General features: G+C 45.8%; 2 protein-coding genes across 2 annotated transcripts in view; both read left to right on the top strand.

The window, feature by feature from the left end:
- Positions 1-904: 904 nt before the first annotated feature.
- LOC144170942 (integrin alpha-5-like) lies at positions 905-10,978 on the top strand. Its single transcript, XM_077700938.1, has 3 exons — positions 905-1,162; positions 7,717-7,850; positions 10,947-10,978. The coding sequence occupies exons 1-3, from the start codon at positions 972-974 to the stop codon at positions 10,976-10,978; spliced, it is 357 nt and encodes a 118-aa protein (XP_077557064.1). The 5' UTR covers positions 905-971.
- Positions 10,979-17,445: 6,467 nt separating this feature from the next.
- LOC144169806 (integrin alpha-PS2-like) overlaps positions 17,446-24,384 on the top strand; it is a 68,035-nt gene continuing 61,096 nt past the window's right edge. The window contains exon 1 of the mRNA XM_077699163.1: positions 17,446-17,500. Coding sequence (XP_077555289.1) covers positions 17,474-17,500 — 27 coding nt within the window. The 5' untranslated portion in view covers positions 17,446-17,473. The remainder of the gene's footprint in view (positions 17,501-24,384) is intronic.

The following is a 24,384-nucleotide window of genomic DNA, read 5'->3' on the forward strand; positions in this document are numbered from 1 at the left end:
TGAAAAAGCAATTTCTGGTTACAATTATTGCGGCTTGTGTTTAATAATAGAACGTGTTTTTGAAAGTTTGAGTAAAGATCACATCAATGTTGGTCGTACAATTGTGTTAGTTCAATACTACTTTACTCTGCTTGGCTGGGCGGTTGAGCTGGCAGAATTGACTTTTGAGATAAGTTCATCATTGGCCGCTGCCTCCATCGTCAGCAGCGTGTGGCCCCGACACGCACGACGAGCCACGCGAAAAAGAACATCCAGGCTTCCGCATTACTCAGCCGCATTCTACGGGCGCTCCTTGGTTCACGAGTTCCTGCTGCCACCGAAAATCGTATGCAAATAAATGTAGGGTCAGCCGCGCGACTACATCGGCGCCTGCAATATTATATACTCCCAGTTCGCACACCAATTTTTAATCTAAGCTTTATTTTTCTCCCATGATACTTCTAGTGCCCTTTGTCAAACAAAATTAAGCAATTTTTGCATCATTCTTATGCATTTCCTCACTGGAGAACGGAATGCACTGCAGTTGATTGTGACAGCGTTGAGATGCAACTGATTTCGACGCGCGCAGCATCCACTTACAATTTTTGGTTGGCATGCCATCCCGACGTACGGTACCTTCGCATCAGGGGACTCCTAGAGAACAATCGACAGCGGCGACTAAAATAGGCCGAGATGAATAGCTATAGACCATTTTCTACTACAGTGAATAAAGTGGCGCAGCCCAATCACTTCGCGTTTGCCCCTCATACCACAAGGGGGGACGAATATCAGGGCCCAGGATATGACGTTCACCACGCCGTTCTTTCAGGATGTCAGCCCGGAGAAGGGCGCGGTACTTGTCGTCACATCGTATATTAAAGACCGTGCCGCGATCGGCAGCCGCGGTTGTCACTGCATGTCGGCACCTCCGTGTTCCGCTGCCCTCTAGAAGTCCGCGCACGGAACAGACAACTCCACGGCCAGCAGACGGCATGACATTCCCACGTTTTTCAGCGCCGCCATTTTTAATGTTGCGCTGGGCCCTGTTGGTGTCTGTGATGGCCCTGCCATGGGCCACCACCTACAACCTGGACACCCAATTCCCAGTGCTCCTTCGAGGCCCCAACGGCAGTCACTTCGGATTCTCCGTCGCGCTGCACATGAGCGCCAAACATGGCATGCAGTGAGTATGCGCGCTCACAGAGCCATCATTCAATACTTGGGTTGTTGTAAGCGCGCGCCTTATACGTCAGCTTTCGTCGGACCTGTTGAGCCGGGAATCCCCGACGGGCTAACGTCATTGGGAAAAGGCTACGCCAGGATGATTGTGCATAAAATTGGGCAGACAATGGCGTTCACCTGGGAATATTATTTTTGATTCAGAGCTGCTTTCATCATCGTCATTATTATTATTATTATTATTAATATTATTATTATTATTATTATTATTATTATTATTATTATTATTATTGTTGTTGTTGTTGTTGTTGTTGTTGTTGTTGTTGTTGTTGTTGTTGTTGTTGTTGTTGTTGTTGTTGTTGTTGTTGTTGTTGTTCCTACCGCTATTGAACAATTTCCCTTCCAACCCCATACACTTACAGCAGCGCTGTGTTAGGCCAAGTATCCGCCCATATTTCGATGTCATCACGTCAAGGCTGCACGTGTCTTTGGCGCGCGAGGCGTTTACCTGCTTTACCTCGCCAGAAGCGAAAGGGAACGACCAGCGGTGCAACGTGTGGGAGGGAGGCCATCAGCAAGCGCGCATAAGGAGCGGCGGTGTAGCCGTCAACGCAAAAGAACATTTGCCTCTCGGCGTCTTCGGAATTCACTCCCAAACGCTGGAGACAGAGATCAAGGCCACCGACTGTGCGAATGTGTGGGGCGTAAAGATAAGTGACGGAGGGATAATCTTCACTCTAGAGGGCACCGGAATAATGCAAAAACAGGCATAGACTCCTTCATGCAAACGCTCCTGGCATGGCTGAGACTAGAAAGAGGCCCACCAGTGATTATCATCAGCGGCTTTAATGTTGACATTGCCGAATTCGGCGATGACTGGTTTCTGGCTTTTGTCACGGACAACTTTCGATAAGCTCGCTACAACGGCCCCAACGATCCAACCACCCGACACAGAAACCGTTTTGATTTGATCTTGGCCAAGAAAGTAACAAAAATTGTCCAGAAAGACGTAACGACCCATTATAGCGAGAATAAAGCGATTACCACTACCATTAGTATAACCCAATAAAACATTTCATGCACGAACAGCAGTTCTAGTGGCTTTGCAACGACTTCGCTGGACATCCTCTTTCGCGGAGCCTGGATGGCGCGTCATTTTGTTCTCCTAAATTCAGTTAAGGTGTTGTAAAACGGCTGCAGAGATTTGCTTATTGTTTTTATTTCATTGTCGGGGAGATCATGTTTCGTGTCCCAACCGCCTTCACGGAAGCATGGGGGTCGGATTTTTGCCTTTCTTGAGGTGTTATGCGCCATCAACGCTGTAGAATAGCTTTTAAATCGAACCTTCCTATGCCTCACTAATGGCGTGCAATGTCGCGCCAGAAAGCACATCAGAAAAGCCAACTTTAACTTTACATAATGCTTTTCGCAAAACGATAATGATGATAAGCGAAAGCACATTGTGCACCTCAAGAAAAAAACGCTTACTGCGGTCGGAGCCGAAGCTCGGTCATTCGCGTTATGAAGCCGATGTCTACTCGATTGCACCATTTCTACATGGTCTAAGCAGTTCCAATTTTAAAGCGAAGCTTTCCTTACCTCTGTGATGGCGACCCCGCAGGAAAGTCAACTTTTTCTGAAATGATAATGATCGTGGGTGAAGTGAAAGATTGCTGAAAGACAAATCTTTTTTTTTTTTAATGCAATGTCTTCAATGCTCAAGGTTTAAAATCCAAATCATTGTGCCCACAAAAGTGTATTTTGGGCGCCTTGGCGTTTTTGCTCACGGACATGAAACTGTTGGAGGTGTAGGTGTACAGCTTTGCTTGAAGCATAAAGCGTTCTAGCGCGAGGCGTTAGGAAACGAATGCCCCGATGTGCTCTTTTAGTACGCGTTACGTTCTAACGTGAGGCGTAAACGAGTGTCTCGGTGTTTTAGTACCGTGACTACATCCACGATGATGTGAGACGATGACGACATGAGACACCGACAGCCCAAGCCCCTAAGTGGCTTCACACCTAAAATGCGAAGTTGGACGCACAGTCGGATAGGCTCGCAAACCGTATGCTCAGTGGCTTTTCTCTTTTTGAGGAGTAACCTATAAGTAAGGAAAGGAATTCTAAACAAGTTGGTACATTGTTAAAAATGGAGCGTAAAGAACATAACGAGGAAGGAGGTGACAGGACCAGCACTTGAACGACCGCACCTGTCCTGTAGCCGTTTTTTACGTCATTGAGTTCTTCGCGCTTTATATTTTTTATATAGCGCCCATAGGGAAGTGTTCGTAGGGGTTTCGGAATGGCTCGCGCCGTGTCTCGGAATGGAAAGTGCATGGACGTATACGGTGTGCCGACAGTTTTCGCGTCAACCAATAAAGCGCGCTGAACCGAGCAAGTAGGCCAACAACAGCGAAGTGGAAGGTGTGTAAAATGACATCGGAGGACACAATTCTTGCGCCATCAAACCATGTACGCAGATATAAGCACCCCCTGTAGTTTTTCAGGTTTTTAGATCTGGTAGTTGAAGTAAACGTTAGAATCAATACATTAAAAAAACTGCTTTAAGAATTGAATGACTCGGTTCGCTATTTGTTACACAATGGTTAGCGTCAATATCGTAGCTTTATTCAAAAAGAAATTTTAATGCGCAGGATGAGTAGCCAATGTAGAAATCACAACACGGGTTCTACTAATGCCATCATCAAAATTGGTAGTAAAGGGTATAGATTTCCGGCTTATTATAAAATGAGCGCTGTCTTTACGCAACATCCAACCTGAATGAAGAATCCTTCTTTGACAAGAGGTGAAACAGAACATTTTAAGCATTTCCCGCCAATACTTTGGCTCTAAAACTACATAACTAATGCGGGTTTCTCCGGATCTAACTGGAACGATCTGCAATAAATGAACCGCTATTCGGTGCAATGAGGAAGGGAAAGAATTCAGTTGTTTGCGTTGTATATTTGTTTTATTTATTATATAGCGCTCCAAGGGAGGCTGTCCCTCTACCTGGTGCTCGCCGGGGGCTCGGAATGACTCGTGCCGTGTCCCTAAGTGAAAAAATGTGCCGCCAGTCGTCACGTCGGCTAATTAACCGCGCTCAACTATACGCAGATATGGCAACAACACCGAAGCGCAGGAGGGGTGCAATGCAAGCGGAAGCCACAATTCTTACGTCATCAGGCCGCATGCATACCGAGATATAAGCGTCCCCAGAAGGTTTTCAGGTTGCTAAGATCTAGTAGCTGCAGTAAACGTCAGAATCAATGCAATAAAAACTTCTTTAGGAACTGAATAAATAGGTTTAGTATCAGTTGCACGGTAGTTAGAGGCCACATTACAGGTTTATTCGAAAAGAAATTTATAAGCGCAGAAAGAGTAGCGAATGTAGAAATGCCAGCACGGGTTTTACCACTAAATTGTCCATAAATGGGAAAGATTTTCAGCTTGTTATAAAGTGATCGCGTGTCCATACGCAACATCCAGCTTAAATGAACAATGCTTCTTTGAGAAGGTGTGAAATATAGACGTTTGAACATTTATCGCCAATCACTTGATCTAGAAATAAATATAGTGAACTGTTACACGGATCTAGCTGAAACTGTGCTGATTTGCAATTAACTAACTGTTTCTCGGTGCAATGTGTAAGGGCATATAATTGCTTCTCCCTGATTCCTCCAATGACGACCATGCGTTATTGGAGCCGATTTTCCATTTCTTCCTTCTTGAGAGAGAGAGAGAGAGAGAGAGAGAGAGAGAGAGAGAGAGAGAGAGAGAGAGAGAGAGAGAGAGAGAGAGAGTTGCCGTCTTCTAGGAAAAAATGTTCCGGATCCATTAGTTCCTCGTTCAAGTGCTGAAATATCCGTGGCGGCAAGTCGACTTGCAACTCGGTACTTATCTCACAGAGAGAGGATGCCTGCCCGACCTAGTGACAGCTGCGGTAGCTCGAGCCCGATAAGGGGCAGCGGTGGAAATCCTCGCCCTTGGCGTGTTGGCGAGGATGAGTCACACCGGTTATATAACGCCACGCGTGCCTGAAAAAGGACATAATCTTTAAATGCGGAAATGCCTGCGGGATGAGCAATCCACAGGCAAGAAGAATATAATGAAATTCAACATAAAATGGACATGCCGAAAACGCGCCCTTCACCTAGGCAATTTAATACTGGAGCAATGTAGGAGAATTTAGCTATCTTGGGCCAGTGCCCGCCCAAATCATGAAAAGGAATTCAGTACTAGAATTACTATGGGGTTGAATACATTCGGCAAACACTCCGAAGTAATGAACAGAAGGCTGCCTCTGTTATTAAAAACAGAGCTTCACAGCCCGTGAGTCGCATTTCGGGTGATAAATTATGGCGGTAAAACTTGGGCACTTACTAATAACATAAAAGACCCGCCGCGGTGGCTCAGTGGCTAAGGCGTTGCGCTGCTGAACACGAGGTCGCGGGTTCGACTCCCGGCCGCGGCGGCCGCTTTTCTGATGGAGGCGAAAAGCAAAAACGCCCGTGTGTACGAGATTTCGGCGCGCGATAAAGATCCCCAGGTGGTCAAGATTAATCCGGAGCCCTTCACTACGGCGCGCCTCATCGCCTGCGTTGCGTCGGCGCGTTAAACCCTACAATCAATCAATCAATAACATAAAAGAAAGAACGGCCACGAACTGTTACCTATTTCAGTGTTCAGGAACACTGCATTTCAACAGGAACGATATAAAAAAGTGAGAGTCACTCTATGCAGACAGTTCGACAAGAGACCGTTCGCAATCGAGGACCTTCAAGCACCACAAATATGTGACGACCCTTATCATCTTACAAACTTCAAAGCATTTCAACAAATGACCAATGACCAGCAGCAGGTCGACCCACTAGGTAGGTAATCATAACTGTACGTCGACCCAGTGAATCATGGAAAGAAAGATACGAGGGACGCTCAGGAGAAGGAAACCAGTGTCTTGGGTTCGGTGGCACATCCAGAAATATTTTTCGGAGGTGTTATACGCCACCGGTAACAAAACAAAAGCAAAAGGAAATTTAACCCGAGAGCAAACATCATTTCGTCTTCATTTTCGTACTGATTTTTTTATTTCGTTTAAGGCCGCCACCATTCCGCAGCCGTTAACTGGATTTCGCGGTGTCGTCGTTTATGCACGGGCTCCCGAGTGAGCGAACGCAGCAGGGACAACTGAATGAAAACGGACAGGAGTGTCTGGCGAAGGGTGAGGAGGAGGACGGCACGCGCGGTGTGGCGTCATATTTCTTACTGCCTCCCCCTCACCCTTGTTTCGTGCCTCGCCGCCATGGCCCTGACACTTTCCCCAGACGCTGTTTCGTTCGCCGCTAATCCAAACCACGTGACGTTTGCGCGGGAGGTTCAAACACAATTTGCAACAACATGCTGCCTGCTCCCCCGTGCATGACTAATCTGAACCACGTGAGATTTGCGCGGCAGGTGCAGATACGATTCGCAACAACACGCTGACCGGCGGCGGTGATGCGCTACGAAATAACAGCAAAGTAACGCGCGTCGCAGTGCGTTCACTGATCACGCGATCACTGAGTTCCTGAGACGCAGCAGACATGCGCCGTGACCGGTAAGACGGAAGCTATCGCTGCGACCGAATTTCGCATGAGGGAGTACAGTTATCGTCAGTGTGTTTTACATATTAATATGCCTATGCGTATTGTGAATAGCGTGGACGAAAATGAGGCCGAATTGAGGATGGAATAGAGGGGGCAATGCACCTCTCTGAAAATTTTGGGGGTGTTCTGACACCGAAGCAACACTCCCCCCACCCCCTTCCCCTGGCTACGCGCCTGCTTGATTCGAGAGAAAACTTGTGCCGAGGACATCCGAGCTCAAAGCAAAAGCAATAAGTGCAGTTAGGCTGCTCATGCAAAGCGGGAACTGACAACCAGTAACGACCACGGATCAGTAACGGCGGGAACAGATGACCCGGGGGTAACCAGTGGCTATCGATAAAGCCATTATAAGCAGAATGTGATTGATAACTCTATGGAGGCATGATATAGATAAACTTTGTTGCAAATAATGGATTCAGACGACGCAGGATAAAAGCAGTTGGAGGTCTGGGAGATGCCCTCGTTCTTCAGTGGACATCAATAGACCGTGACCTGTCCATCCATCCATCCATCCATCCATCCATCCATCCATCCATCCATCCATCCATCCATCCATCCATCCATCCATCCATCCATCCATCCATCCATCCATCCATCCATCCATCCATCCATCCATCCATCCACCCATCCGCCTTTTCCTTTATATATTGAGTGAGAGAAAGAAAAAAATAGAGACGAAGGGAGAGAGGAGAGAGAAGGGAGAGGGAGAGATCAGGTTCTTTTTTACGCTTGCCGTATTGCCCTCATGCTACCATTCCTTCCCACATAACATGCGTTGGGCTTACCCCGCGTTTTGCAACGTGTACAAAAAAGCCCTGCACACCCGTCTGTTTTCTAATTGATGATGGTAGTATCGTCGAATCAAGTTGAAACACTTTTCGTACCCTTGATTCCTTCCTCCTTTCTTCGTTCGCAGAGCCCTGGTTGGCGCCATTCGGGCAAACTCTTCTGATGACAAGAGGAAATACATCTACGAGCCCGGCGTTCTCTACCGCTGTGCGCTAACCACTGCGGGCCAGCCATGCGAAGAAGTCCAAGTAGACGCCACAAGTAAGCGCTTGGTATATAGGTCTAATGCGCGTCCCCAGCTATAGAAGGCACTCCATATCGGCTAGCTTTTGGGGGCTCAAGCCCCCACCATCCGCTTTCCCATCCCCTTCTTTGCTCTCCTTGAAGGCGTGCATGCAAAGCGAGTGTCAGTTAAGTATTCATGGTCAATTAGGAAGCAGACGCGTCTTCCCCTCACCAATTCCTTACCCACCAATTCCCAGTGTATCTGCAGCCGGCTAGTGATAAGGCTCACCGCCTAGCTGATTCAAATGACAGACAGACAGGTGAACATTTTATCGTTTTTGTAGTCGGAGGAAGAATATACTGTCTTTAAAATAGTTTTAGGTGAAAAGATAACCGTTTCAATGAAATAGCATTCAATAACATGGCGTTCAATACGTCGCCTGGAAACCGCGTACGCGTTTTATACTACAGTTCCAGGAGAATGAGCGCGGTGTTTCATGTCCTTGACGAAGGAAATGCTTAAAACTGGGGTAAATTTTGACACAAGTTGTTATCCACACCTACAAAATGAAGTACCCGACCGACCGACCAACCGACCGACCGACCGACCGACCGACCGACCAACCGACCGACTGACCGACCGACTGACCGACCGACTGACTGACTGACTGACTGATTCGTCAACGCCCGACCAAAACTGCTGGACCTAGACACTTGAGACTACCGGAGGGTATTCCTCTCATGGCGTAGAAGCTCGACAAGGCGGGATTTCTGGAAATTACGCTTCTAACAGAGGAAAAAAGGGAAATTGTGTTTTTCCAAATTCCTTATTATCTCGCTCACCCTTTAAAGGAGCACTGACACCAATTTTCGACGTTAATATTATTGCACAGTCCGCTTCCTTCACTCAACAGTATACCCTGGCTGAAATATGAGCGGCCTGCGACGCGAAGAATATAGTTCAATTGGATCGCATTTATCGCGCCCACGGAGCAGCGCGCGGAGCGGCACTCAGCAAATGGACATCAGCGTGAAATCACTCCAGGAGAGGAAAAAGAAGTGACGCGACAGCGCTCGTCAAAAACTCGTGACGTCACTTCACGCGCGCGGCCCCACGAGCGGCGACAACACCACCTAGACTTTAGTCTAGGTGGTGTTGGCGGCGAGCGGGCGCAACACCCTCTCAAGCGGGCGCCGGTGACGTCCGCACAAGGCGGTGAGGTCAAACCGGGAGGCTGTGATATGCGCCGTTCGGGATGAAAGCGCGGGAATTTGAAACAAACGATTTTCAGGCCGTTGAATGTAATTAACTATCGCGCGCTGAAGTATATGAAGTGCTGTTTCAGATTCGCCAGACCATTAAGCATCGATAAAAGAAATAAAAGTGTGACATAAAATTTTTCGTGTCAGTGCTCCTTTAAGATATCGAAGTGCTTCTTGCGGATATATTTAGCCCGTAAGAATCTCTAAAGAGTTGTTTTATGGTTTTTCCCTAACCAACAATAACAGCTCGAATCTGCATTTCGGAAAAAATTGGGTGTTTTCAAAGATTCCCCAATATATGTTCCACTGCTTAGAAGGCCCTTTTTGTGCTTATAAGCGTTACCCCTACAAATGCACAAAACCAGTTTTAAGTATTTCGCCCTGCGACACCGCTGAAAGGCCGAAAAAATATATATATTTTTAATTACACCTACGAAAGGCTGAAAAGCCTAACATTTGATGTGAACGCCTGGCCAAGCTGCTGGTTGTAGAAAGTTGAAAAATGTGGAGCCCATTATTATTATTACGGTGTAGGAGCTCAATTTGGCGGCCTTTTAAAGAAATTATACACCCTGAGAGAGTGAGAAGCACTGAAAATGTTTCACTTTTTTATTTATCGCAGGTCAGTTTAGATATCGAACAGTTTTTTGTTTATATGGGTAACCAATACAAATGTTTAAAATCTGTTGTACATGATTTCTTCTCAACAGTTGTGAAATAGGAGAATGGAAATTTTTGGGAGATTACCTGTTTTACACATTTATCAATAACTATTCAGCCTCTTGATATATTCAGTCGTTTTTTTTTTTTTTTGGTTATAAATGCTTCGCGCTCGCTATCTCTTGGGAATTTGTACAACCACAATGCTCCTGCAGAAGCCCATGTTATTATTATAAAATTTCGACTGATGGTATCCTTGACACCTACCAGATAATACTCCCCATGAGTAAGTAGTCCTTTGAGCACACCATCTTGGTACACCATGACTTCGTGTAGCGCCAAAAAAAGAACGACAGAGAACACAGGTAGGCGACGGGCACAAGCGCTTGTTCCCGTCGCCTCCCTGTGTCCCCTGTCGTTTTTCTGGCGCTACACGAAGTTACGGTTCACCGCTACCAACTAGCCCAAACTCAAACTCTAATAATCTTGGTATACAATTTGTTTCGGCATAGTTTGAATAAAGCACGAGCTGCAGCCGTTTCCAATAACCACACGCCTCTAGAGGAGCCCATACATTGACAGCAGGCAGGAGTTCCTGATTGTGTACAACTCCAAGATAATACAAGTAAGGGAGATAGAGAGGGAGAGAGCGAACTTTAGTATAACTTGCGATGTCTGCCGAGCAAAGAGATAACTCAACAAATGTAACACTCATTCGTGTAATTGGTATAGTGGCCCAACCGGGCATCGCTGGGTACTACCGCTAGTTCATCGATTCCCGGCCGCGACGGCCGCTTTTCTGGTGGAGGCGAAAAGCAAAAACGCCCGTGTGTACGAGATTTCGGTGCACGTTAAAGATCCCCAGGTGGTCGAAATTAATCCGGAGCCCCCCACTACAGCGCGCCTCATCGCCTGCGTTGCGTCGGCGCGTTAAACCCCAGAATCAATCAAATACCGCTAGTTTACAATAAAACTTTCTGATGGGTATCCTTCACGCCTACCAGATAATACCTCCCATGACTAAATAGTCCATTGAGTACACCATCTTGCACGCATCAAAAAAGAAGTTTGAAATGCAGGTGCTGCCTTATGTGGAAGCCCAACCTCCTCTACCAGCGCTATACCTTTTCAATGATGGCAATTTTGCTGGCCTCTTGCAAATGAAACACGCAAAAGCACAGCCCCCTCCCCTCCCGTTTTGCAGGGCAGTCAATTTCGGCCCCACGCCCCGCAACCACTGACCGAGCACCAAAATTAAATAAATGCTCCACGAAACTGCGGCGACGCGCGGTGGCCGGGACCCGGATTTTAGAAGGTTATGAGGCAGGTCGTTTGAGGTTATCTTGAATGGTAACCATTCAAGTTAACCTCGAAACCTGCCCGTCTCGGATTCCGAAGGTACAGTTTAACTACCTCTAGGGAAAAATTCTGCGGACGGCGATGCCGTAAAAACAAAGATTCGCATGACAAAAACAGTCAAGCAAAATTTGGGCTACGACCATAAAAAGCGCACGGACGAAAACATGGGACACCGTTACACTAGTCCACTAAACTGTGTATATTGAGTACTATCGAATAGTGGGCTCTGATGTTTTGTCACTTTGAATCCAATCAAGCCTGACCATCTGAGTGCCGGCCAACTGCACTTAAATTGTCGACAACTTAAACAAGGTCGCCTAATAGTACACATAGAGAGAGTCCTAATGCAAAATACTACGTTTCAAACCTGAACACGCGCGACGCAAGCGGCTCGCGACATTGGCGTTTTCGGAACCGAAACTGAATAGAAAAAGCAGCTATTACCAGTGGCCGGACGTGACGTACGTGATGTAACGGAAGCGACCACACTAGAACCGGCGGCTGCTCAGAGCTGCCTTCAAATGCGCGTGGTAGCGTCGCGTTTCGCACTGTTATTTTCACAGAAGAACTCCCCCTAACGCTTGTCCAGGATCCGTCATCGCGTTGGTATCAATCGAAATAAAGCAGACCATACGACAGTTATTTTTCCGTCAGAATAACTGCCGTTGTAGGAATCCTTGGCATAGCGAGTAAAAAAGCGGGCCAGTGATTTAGAAAGCTAGCTGCTCGTACGATATCGAAAACCAGCTTTGGTTAGCCGCCCGTCGGCTGTTCCATCGCTCTCTTTGAAGGAAATAACCCGCACGCGATCGGAAATGAATCCCTATTTTTACTACACATTACGTGCAACCAGCATCGTGAATATCAGCCCAATATTTTCCCCCTGTCTGCACATCGAGAATCGTATTATAAAAGGGGTCTAGAACTATAAGCCAGCTTCCACAGCTCAATGATGCACTAAAACACGAAAAAAAAAGACTTATCTAACGCTGTTTTCTACTCTCACCAGAGGCATGTGCGGTTGAAAACACTTTACTTTCAAGTAAATTACATCTAGCCCTGTACAAACGCAAATACTTCCTTTGGGGATTGAAAAAAAAATTCGGGATTAAAGAACATCAAGTTTCTCGTTTATGAGAGGAGCAGTTTTGTTAGCTTTCGCACTTCGCGAAGACGACGACAGATATTTGTCCGGATGTATTTATTACTACGAGCAAGGCTGATTTTGGTTCACTTAGCGAGGGAGGCAAATGTAGAAGAAATATTTATATCCGTGGGTACAACAACTCTAGTTAGGCCGAAGAACTTTGGACAGGTCTAAGCAATGGAGGTGGCGTTGGCCCAGCCCAAGGACGCGGAAGTGCAAGTGGTCAAGAATTTATAAAAGATACTTTTTTGTGTGATAGATGCAATAGGAATGACAAATGAAAGGCATGTCACGCTGTGTTTTTTTAATAGAAATATTATTTTCAAGTAAAAAGAGTTTTACTAGCTCCAGAACTTTAGCAAGCGCTCGTATAGTTTAGGCTTCTAATCTCTTTTATTCCTTAAAAAGAAAGGCGGATAGTGCTACCTATGCGGTTAGTTTGAAACGTGGGATGGCGACGGCGGTACAGCGCGGTGGTGTACCAGAGAAACCTCGGGCGAACGCGTGCCTGTGCCAGGCGGAGCGCTGTCCAAGTCACCGGGGAAGCGGGACAGGTTCCCCGACCTACGTCACAGGCCGCTCGGAACTTGTTTCGGCAACTCTCCGCCAGGTGCAAACGTCGTCTGCACGGAGCTACTTTGAACGACGATACCTAGTGTGTTGTGTGCTTACGAAGCTTAAGATTTCACCAAGGTGATTTTAAGAGCTTAGACTGCTTCTTTGAATCAAATTTGGACAAAGAAAAATTTGAGTGCAATTGGCCTTTAAGGGGGCCATTAAGCCAATATACGAGTTTGGTATGTCCCGGTAACAATGACACTAATTTTATCGCAAAATTTGAGCAAATAATTGAGATATGAGGGAAAAGAGGAGAAGCAGTGGGGACTTTCTAGCCGCCTTCAGGCATCTTTTCACTGATGTCGCATAATCTTGTTCGTACGATTGGCGGACGCCTAATGAAGCCATCGCTAAGACACATGACTGGACGATGTGGTGGGGCCTCTAGTTTCGTTTGATTGCATCACTTGAATGCTAACGTGAAGTTTCCATACTGAAAATTGTTTTTTCAGTGCTGGTTTTAATGACGTCCCTCTTGTGCAAAACACGTCAATGTATCGCCAAATTTGAAAGTTTTCCAGAACTTCATGCTTTTTTTGTTAAAAACGTCCTTTGTGGATAGAAAGGAACCGAGAGAGGTACTGAACCTTAGTTCTTTAAAATTAAACAAAGTTGTATTTTATCCCCATGGCCTTGTCAAGAAAGGCTGTGTTTCGTTTATTTTTTTTCAGAAAACGAAAGACGTAACGATACATATGAAACGCGCTACGAAGAATTAAGGGACAACATGACCCTGGGAATGTCTCTAGATGTGTCACCCGATGAAAGTGTTGTGGTAAGTCTCTGTCCACCGTCCTTAGTCACTGCCATTTATGTGTGCTATGGGGGCACAGCGTTAAGAGTTGTTCATGTGGTAATTGATGTTAAAAAAATTGTAAACAGTTCGTTTTCACTTTTCCAGAGAAAAAATAAGCTAAGAGACGTGCAAAGCAATGCGCCCTCAGAAACGATTTCTCCGCGGGGTGTTATCTGGCAAATGCCCTAGCCTTTGTACAACCCCGCTTCTGGCACTGAAGACACAAAAAATTAACGCCAGTAGTGCTCGTCTAAATGTTTATCTTGGTGCTTCAGCTGAGGCCATGAAATGCAACGTTTTATCTCATCCTGTAGTATTATTTCCATTTTTAATTGTTCCGCTGGGTTGTCCTTGTTAAGAAACGAGCCCTTAGAATGAGGATCTGTCGGGCCGCGTAATAAAGCGCGACGTAATAAAACCGTAAGCGGCCGGTCCCTTTTCTCGTCACAGCGTTCTGGCGTTGCTCTTTCCTGAAGCGACTGAGGCGTCAAGAATTATACGAACTGCATGAACAGCTGCGCAAACAGCTGAAAGAGCACGAACGCACCGCGCGTTTCGCGAACGTCTTCTAGCAAATAAGGTGTTGTAAACCCCCCGGAGACGAACTTCAACCTTCTCCTTAGGGCTTGGTAAGGTAGCATGAGGAATGCCGAAGTGACGAGGATCATATTTGGGGCCATGCGCATTTGTTATATTTTTGCTCTCTCAGCCTTGTTTACTATACGAGTAGCGGAGTGGTTAGAACTATGGCAAAAGAGGAGGCAAATGCGGAACTTCCCTTGACTGCTTGCTCGACGATTGTTCTCTCTGTTACTTACTGAGGAAAATAACTTCACTTCTATAAACTTTCCAGTATACAGCACTATGACTATACTGCGTACAAATTCCTTTCCAAATCCAGTCCTCTATCACCGGACGTATCCCGACGTATATGAACCAAAATGTAGATTTTGTTTAGGGTGAGCTACACTTTCACACAATATGTGGAAGTACTCGCTCATCCCTACAAACCAAGAGGACACAATTAGTAAACGTGCACAAAGACATGCAGTGGAAGGCCGCACTGCACAGCTTTACCGCTGAAGATCAACGGGCCCTATCTGAATGGCAAGGGAGGCCGCTGACTCCCACGGGGTGGGCCGAGCCCTTCAAACAAGGAAGAAATAGGACCAGTATTCTATTTTTATTACTTTATGCGCGGGTGATATTTCTGGCTCCGTCAATAATATTGCCAGCTTTAAAGCAAAAATGTCGTTAATAAATAGATCACAGTAAAACATCAAAAGACAAAAACATACTTCGTCTCGGGTGAAAGTGAAGATTCTTCCGGAGAATAGTTTGATCAGCTAAACGATTTCTACAAAGCCTTGAAAACCATAGTGTTGAAAATCGGATATATTAAACAACAACATACAACCGAGCTGTGTGTTACACGAGGAACTTGTGAACTAAACGGGAACTAAACAAAATTTCGGTGTGTTGCTTTTATTTATACGTGGCCTTTGGAAGGTCCTGAGGCCAAATTCTCCAAAAAAATTAAAGCCGTTCCACTCAATGTGAAAGCTGTCAGAAGTGCTGAGCAGTGATTCGCCATAATGGTCTGCAGCGCCGTTATCCGCTCACTGAAGCCACCCAATGCATTTCAAATTTACCCCGTTCGCAGTGCTCGCATGCCCCCTGCCCGAAACTACGCCAGTGGGAGTGTGTTAGTTTTGTTCTTGCTTTAATTTCGTATGCTAGAACTGTTCTGCGTCATTTCGAACTCGTAATTTTTTTCTTGTGCGGCTGGAGCCTTTCTGCTTCATTTCGAACGCGCAATTTTTTCTTGCGTGGCTGGGGAATTTCTGCGCCATTTAGAAAGCACCATTTTGTTTTCTTGCGCGGCCGTTTTTTTCGCTTACTATCGTAACAACCAACCCAACGAGCGTTCTTAACTAAATTAACGCGGGGGCTGCCGGTTATATACACAGATTATGCCTGAAATGTACCAGAAGTTTTTTTTTTTTTTTTTTGCGCCAAGCAACGGGGAAATGTAGGAAAATCGCCAGCGATTCACGCGGTTCGCGCGAGTATGACCATTTAAACCGCGTGGTTTTTCGAAGCCTCAGCGTGACTCCCTGAAGCCGGTACAGAAGGCTCTGCTTGGGTCCGTTATCTCTCTGTATCGCCTGATTCCGGCAGTCGCATCGACCGGTAGCGAGCTAAGACGACAAAGCGAGCCCATAAAGTGCTTTGCACTTAAAAAAGGGCGTCGTTTTGAAGCGGCGCGGGGAAATTTGCATCAGAACGCTGCAAATCTGCAATAAAGAACGCTGCAAATATCACTTCTGTATTAATTTGTTGTTTTATATATGCGTAATGTCTTGTTGTTCTTCAACAATATTGACAAGTATGAACATTACACCGGACTTAGACGGGCACATTTAGCTGTGACTATATAAGACTGTTGCGCAGGCATTGTTTTACTTTGGCCGGGTGGCTGACTCGAGTCAAATACAGACAGACGGACAGACAGTCAGACAGACAGACAGACAGACAGACAAACAGACCAAAATTTCAAGGGTTAAGTAGCCCAAGAAAGACTATCGTCTTTAAAAAGGTAGGCAAAAAATTTCCAAAACGTAACAGAAAGCCGGAGAATATACGAGAAAAAATTGGCCGCGTATCTGCTCCTTTTGTGACAAATGTCGTCAAAAGACGATAGTCTTTGTAGACATTTGCCAAGGAAATGCCCCCCTTTGCTTTCCCGCTCACCTCTCATGCTGTTCCTCTACCGTCGCGCTCATCCCAAGGCAAACACACTAAAGGTTTGCTCAAGGCAATTTGAATTTACCGCATTCCACTGCTACAGGCCGGGTTCCTCGATGCCAGCGCTACAGTACGGCGGAGACGCGCGTGAATCGAGGCGGCCGACTTCAAGGTTTATAGAACCGCGTGGCCGTGCTCCACGTGCGTTCCAAGCAGAACGTGGAACATTGGTAGTGGAACCTTTCGTTGCTGTTGCCGCGTGATATTTCATATGCTGCCAGGAGATGGCGTGGGAAACAGCAGGCGGAGGTTCCCGGCAGTAGATGTAAAATATCATTTGCTATCGAAAAACCAAGCATCCATGAATTTTTTGGAACACTGTAAATATCCCTTGTGTACTAATTTCCTTTCTTATATTAGCGTAATGTCTTGCCCTTGTTAAAAAAAGTTGACAAGTATGAACATATAAACCGGGCTTAGACGTTTACATTTGGCTGTGAGTATATGAGACTATTGCGCAATACCTATTTTACTTTGACCGGGTGGCTTAATCGAGTCACAGAAAGACAGACAGACATACAGACTAAAACTTCTGGGTTAAAGCAGCCCAAGAAAGACTATCGTCTTTAAAAAACTGACGGCGTATCTGCTTGCTTCTGTGCAAATGTCATCGAAAGACGATGGCCGTGTGCCGCCCTGCCACGTAACTCCTCCGCTCTCCCCTCCCGCCTGGCAGACAGACAGGCAGACAGACAGGCCGACAGGCAGACAGACCAAAACGTTCGCGTTTAGGTAGCCCAATTAAGATTATCGCTTTTAAAAGCCAGACAGTACACTGAGGGTGCAAACGCAGACATAATTAACTATCTTAAGAGCTACCTGCAGAGTAGGGCAGTCACACGAATGCTTACTAAAGCCGGGATATTTCTCCGAACGTAGTGGTGGTATCGACGTGACTTGTGCTGCAGGCTACCAGCTATAAAAATAAAGCAGTGCATCTCAACAGATTTGCAGACGGTGCGGGTCGTAGGGAAGACGCACAAGGACTTATACTACTACGCAGCCGAAATGGGCTTCTCGGCAGCCTTTACCGAGGTGAGTAAATGGCATGCTTCGCTTGCGCAGTCACAGGAAGAAAGACACCTTTCCTTCCATCAGAAACCATTCCCCATTCATCACTCTATTGTAGTATGTTAATGAGGCTGTTGTTAAGGTCACTTTGACCATTGTTAAGTTTATTATCCTCATACAAAGTGCAATCATTTGCAACGAGTGGACTCGGAACACCAGAGTAAATAACATTAGTGGGAACAATGTTATTATTGATTACTCATCTGTCTTCTCCCCGTTCCCCTTCCTGCAGAGTAGCATGTCGACGTACGCATGTTGGCAAACCTCTCTGCCTTTCCTTCTTTAATAAAGAGCTTCTCTCTCTCTCTCTCTTTGATTTATTTTATTGCATACTGCAGGCCCCAAGGGGACCAAGCAGGAGGGGTATAATCATTCACGTATAAACAAACCGACAACACAGGGTAAAATACAGTGGCCCGTAAAAACATGCTGTCTCAATTTTCTATATGTTCAATCCCATCAATGCCGGAGCGAAGAGATACGGGTCGATCGTTCCAGTTGGATATGCTGCGCGAGAAGGAGAATTTGAAGACGTTTATTCTGGCACTCTAGGGGGTCAGGAATGCACAGTGTCGATGTCGTGTACGCCGAGCAGTCAATGGTTGTATATACTTATCAGGATTAATGCCAAGTATGTTGCTCTTAAGCTGGTAAAGAAATTTAAGACTTTCTATTTTACGGTGTGCCCGCAGTGTTTGGATCCCATGCTCCTTCATCAGAGCAGTGGGTGAGTCTAGCTGTCAAACGATATTTTGGGGAGATAAAGCGAACAGCCTTGCGCTGTATCATTCCAAGGGACTGAATACTTTTTTTGCCTCTTCGGGTCCCAAACTGAGCATGCGTACTCGAGTTTCGACCTTATATAATCAATGGTTATGCAAGTAGTTTAACACTTGGAGGAACTAATTTTAGTTTGTGTCTGAGAAAGCAGAGCTTGCGAAAAGAGGACAGATAATGGAAGCATGCTGATTCCAAATTAATTTGTTTGTAATGGCGACACCAAAGCACTTGTAAGAACTCACTTTATGAAAGAACCGTGTAGGGAGCTCATAAGAAAACGACAAGCTGTTTTTGTCCTTAGTAGTTTTCATAAATAGATTTTTCGGCGTTTAGCTTCCTGTTCCACATTGTGCACCATGTTTGGATGCTACAAAGGTTAGAATTTAAATGCATTTGATCCTCGTGGCAAATTATTTTGTTAAAAAATGCAGTCATCCGCAAACAATCGGATTTGTACTGGGCTGGCAATCACATCAACAATATCATTATTATATATCAGATACAATAAAGGGCCTAGTACACTACCTCGCAGCACACCAGGTGTGACGGGTAAAGGCTTAGAACATTTATCCTCAATACTAACACATTGCGTGAGGTCGGATAGATAAGGAGAAATTCAGTTTGTTAGGAAGGCCGGAAGTCCAGCTGACTGTAGTTTGTGCATGAGTTTCGAATGGGAAACAAGGTCAAAGGCCTTCAGAAAATTTAGGAAAATTACGTCGACCCGGTCAGACTTATCAAGGAGTCCTGCAAAACTCTGAACAATAAAGGTTAATAGGGTGACAGTAGAAAACCCTGTTCTAAAACCATGTAAGAAGCAGGATAATAAATCGTTATCATTCACAAACTTCGAAATGTAGTTAGCTATAATGGGTTCTACAATTTTCCAGCAAGATGATGTTAAGGAAATAGGACGGTAATTACATGGAAAATTGTAATCGCCCTTTTTAAACACGGGCACAATGCGTCCGACTTTCTAATCAAAGGATAAGGCATAAAAGATCGTGAGGCGTTGAAAATTGCCACAAGAAAACGTGATAACACTTCAGCGTAACGGGAAATAAAAACGATCTGTATCCAATCAGGTTAGTTTTTAGGTTATGAAGCATAGAACTCACAGCAGATATAGAGACAATATCAGCATTGATACTGCAATTGGGAATAATTTGGAGCATACGCTTATGTACCATTAAAAATACACTGTGGAAATAAGCGTTGCAACGCTCAGAATGTCTGCCTTATCAACGAGGAGCGCGTCATCGTGACGTACTTTTTCGATAAGTTTTCTTTTGTTTGACAACGCGGTCCGCAATTTCTGCGGAGCAGACCGAATGAAATTCAGCAACCCGTGCTCAAAATAACTCTGTTTAGCGCTCCCTACTGCTTGAATAAGGGCTCTTTGGGTGGCTTGAATCGGTATACCGACAGAACAGCACGCGACGAAACGGCACGCGACAGAATAGCACCGACATAACAGCGCGGCGTCAAAAGGGCACGCGACAAAACAGCACGCGTCAAAACAGCACAGCGACAAGAGCGCACAGCGACAAAACCGCACACGACAGAAGAGCACGGCGCCAAAACAGCACGGCGTCAAAACAGCATGCGACAGAAGAGCACGGCGACAGAACAGCACGGCGACGAAACAGCACGCGACAAAACAGCACACTGCAAGAGATGAGCACTGTAAAAGTTGGGTGCGGTGGCGTTGCTAGGTAGTATGGCATAATCACTCGCCGGAACGGAATCCAAACTCTGCGGCAAGTAAGGAATAGAAAAGCACATTCATTTGAACTTATTTTTACAAGACTTATCTGTGCAGGAACATATCAGTACATGGACATTTAGGCACCCGCATATTCCAGTGGAGGGCGATTTCGGTACAGGAAGAGATTTAGGTGTGCCTGTGATAGACTGAAGCAACACAACATAGTGAGCCGTTGATATCCATTACAGATTTTACTTGTTCGTATTACTTTCTTTTTCACGCATGGTTATATGTGCAATTATTTCTATGAAACGACTACTCCAGTAATTGCCTATTAAAGGTGGTTCCTCGATCCCGCTGTATTGATTGGTTTTTGGTCATGAATTCAGGGATCTATTTTTATGAAGACGGCATCTGTGCCCTTTTCGTGGTAATTTAACGCAGATCCATGAATCTGCATATTTCGTGAACACTTTTTTCTGTGTTAATTTACTGAGGATTGTTCCTGGATCCTCTATTATTTAATTACTTTTCTTATAAATGCTGTTTGAATTATTCATTTGCTCATTGACGCCATTCTTTTGAAAACTTCGATGTATAGTGACGGTCTTTTTCGCTAAAGTGAAGAATGTGAGCTGCCGGGTCACCAATGAGCCGCGATCCACAGTAGCTCATATTCGCGGACGCTGCTTTGACGCGCAATATTGTTGCGGAAATATTTCTTACCCACTAAGAGCTCCTCTGTGCTGTTAAACAAATTAAACCCCCATGTATAAATTAGAATTAAGTGGTGTAGGACTTCAGTAAGAAGCAAATTATCCGTCAGAATAGTAGCGCTTAAGGATTACACTTCGGCTTTTTCGCTTCCATCATACTCCAGGTGATTTGGGTTGCAGCGGCTCATGATAACCTGAGGCATGCCTATTGCAACTGGCACTTGTTCTTTTTTTTTTACAATTTCGATAAAACAGCAGAAAAAGAAAACAGCAGCAAGAGAAGATCTTCTTGTGGGAGCCGAAAGATCACGGCCGCTGCAAAGCATGCCTCAGTACCGGGTTAAGGTCTTTTCTTGCCTTGATGCTGTTTTTTTTTTTGTATTCGCAGTGCGGACACAATAAAAGAAGCACACAAAAGCTTTCATTTCTTTCAGCTTTTTTAGGCTTCACAACCAGAACGCTAAATTTGGAATATGGGATGCTCCGCAGTGAGGGACTTCACACTTCTTCGCGTGCATTTAAACGGCGACACTCCGGCGTGTTCGCTCTTCTCCTTCATTTGAAATGCAACCACCATTGCGGGCATCTAACTCGCTTTCTTTGGCTCGGCGGCTCAACGCTATCCGCTCTTTCCAGCCCCTACAGGTGGCGCTGCGGAAAACGGCAATAGCAGAAGCGAGTTTAAAACCGGTAGGCGGAGGGCTAACCCGTTAGGGTAATAGAGGGTAGGTTTAATGAGTAGAATAAGACAGGCAAGTTGGTTGGTGGCAACGGACGTCCCGATACAGATGGAGGGCTTCTAATCATCATCATCATAATCATCATCTTAATCATCATGGCGTACCAGACTGTGATCCGGCCTTCATACCAACATGCGCGCCAGCATCAATAGAGGCCCAAAAGCCCGTAGCTCTACTAGAAACAATTACTTTATTAAAGATAAACGCAGGCATATGTTGCTAAATGCGAAAGTACGTTAAATGTGTTTCAGAGTGCCTGGTGCGGCGTAAAAAGAGCCGCGTTATACGCAATCCGCTGTGCATGGCTCCGGCCGCACGGAAGTGGTTCGCGAACACCCGCCTTACTGCGAAAAAAACTGCTATAGGATGTGGAACGCTAATCTCGTGGGGTGTTTGCAGTGTACGTCATCGCAGTGTACGTTAAACTTGAGGCGTGTTTGTTTTTTTCATGTGTAACTGCTAAGCAGAAGACCATACGCACGATGTGCGGGCGATATGGTCCCGGCACAAATGGTCCCGGAGCTACTGGCCCCGGAACTGATAGTCCCGGAACAAATGGTGCCGGAAAACATGTCCCAACTTCAAAGTAGGAAAAAAATGTCCCACCACTACTTCACCTATGCATGAGCGCCTGTATAAGGGAAGCAGGGAGGGGGTCAGTTTATTTGTCTTTACATGTTTGTATTTGTGCACAATGTATTTGCATCGGTCCGTACATAATATATTTGCTAAGGCTGAAATTATTTGAAATAAATGCTGCATGCGAATTTGTCGTCGTACGAGTATGTTCTCCCGTGCTTCCATTGCTTGTATCCTTTCGTTTATTAACGCTTGAGAAGCGAGTATCACGATTCAGGCTGTGCAGTGAGCGCTTTTACAGGCACAATATTATTTAGGTTACATGATGTGTCGAAAATGGAAGTGGGCCGGCACCACTGAATATCAGACAACATAAAGCTGTACTAGCGATCACGCTCGCCGATTTCTCGCTATTTAAAAAAAAAACTAACTTTACCCGATGAATGGTTTATTGCGTTACCTAAGCTGCGATGCTGTGCTCTTCATCTGAAATGCTTCGATATCTGCAGTTAGAATCAAGCGAAGCGGCACTAAGGTTTTGGACCTTGATACTTTTGCAGCTTGCAGCTTCGATACTTTTGATTTTTCCCGAAAATATGACATATAGCTATTATCTATGACGCCTATTATCTTGCTGCAAGGCTTAGAAGACTGCTGGCTAACATGCTTTGTTCAATTTGCCGGCGTGTTGCGGGAGCCTAACAATTGCTGACGGCAGCAGGTGAGCTCATAAAAACAGGTCACCCACCATAAACAACAAACTCTGTTGCTGGGAACCGCATTTGTGCAGAAACATATGCAGTTCATTCGCTAAAATACATAAACATGTTCGTGTGCATCTTTCTGACGGCTTTACTTTCCCAGAAATTGCGAGAATCAAAGACTGTCACTTGTCATGGTACAATGAAAAGCCAACGATTGATGCAACGATTGATGCAAGAACGGGTGGACCACGAAACAACCCGAACGCGTTTTGCCTGTTTCCAAGTCCCGCTCTCAAAATAAGCTGGCTCGTGTTCAAAATCCCTCCACTCAATGCGCATGTTAGCAACTGCCCCCTCTCGTTTCCCCTCGACCTCCTCCCTCTCCTCAGCGAAAACGAGGGTTGGGTCGGCTTTTGTTGCCGCCAAGACGAACAAAGGGGCAGTGGCTGCTGTGGAACGCAGAGCGTACAATGAGCACGCGGAGACGTAGCAGCCGGGAAAGGAGGAAAATACTCTCAAACCAGTTCTCTCGGCGGCCGACCAGCGTTGCCTGAGCGCGCTGGGCTGCTAACATCGCTCGGCGTGGTGTGCTCCACGGGTCTAGGCCCACTCGTCACAAGTCCACTCGTCATAGGCCAACTCGTCACAGGTAAACTTGTCAGGAACGCCAACTCGTCACAGGGCATTTCGTACGAGGAATTCTGGTATCACCGGAATATTCGTCACACGGAAAACTCGCATTACGAGCTTGTTTTCTAAAGCGATGTTTCCGCCTGCTATATATACGTCGCCCATTTCAAAATTATGTAGGCGAGCGAGTGTTCTTTCAAAGTTTTTAACGCAGGAAGTTAGGTAAATATGCCGCCATACCGAGGTACTATATTAAAATGATAATAGCCTGCAAATCTGTATTACATGGCATGCAAAAAAAGTAAACAAAATGTTATAAATGACGCAGTGAACCAGTTGTACATGAAATAAAAAAAAGTTTATTGCACTCTCTTTGTACAGTTCTACTATTTGTACTACTGCACTGTTTTCTCGTTGCGTAGGCGTCTTCAACGCTGGGTTGCGACGTTGTTCACTTCATCAGTACCGGAAGCGGATGTTGTGGGCCATATTCCGAAGCGTATTGACTGTGGCTGAGCCATCGTGATCAGCCAGGATTCTGGCGATGCGATCGTTGATATCTTGGTATTTGTGAGCGAGCCGCGGTGGGTGCCGTCCGACGATATTACCATCACCGTGAAAAGCGACAACGGAACAGGTTAACAAAAGGCCCCAAAAGAATTTTTGGCTTGGGCTGGCCCGAATATGTATTCAGTGCAGTGAAATAAAGATTAATATTATTTGAAAAACAATTGCCCACCGCGGTGGCGTAGCTGGGTATGACGCTGTGCTGTTGAGCCCAAGGAGGCGCGTTCGGTTCCCGGCCGCGGCGGACGCTTCTCTGATGGAGGCGAAAAACGAAAACGTCCGTGTGTTCCAGATTTCGACGCACGCATATTAAACATCCCCAGGTGGTCAAAATGATTTCGGAGCCGTATACTACGGCGTGCCTCGTCACTTGTGTAGCGTCGGCGCATTAAAACGCCACAATTAATCAAATCAACAAATAAAC

Source organism: Haemaphysalis longicornis, unplaced genomic scaffold (genome assembly GCF_048455015.1).
Source record: "Haemaphysalis longicornis isolate Haplotype H1 unplaced genomic scaffold, Haemaphysalis longicornis Haplotype H1 scaffold_2, whole genome shotgun sequence".
Classification (NCBI taxonomy): domain Eukaryota; kingdom Metazoa; phylum Arthropoda; class Arachnida; order Ixodida; family Ixodidae; genus Haemaphysalis; species Haemaphysalis longicornis.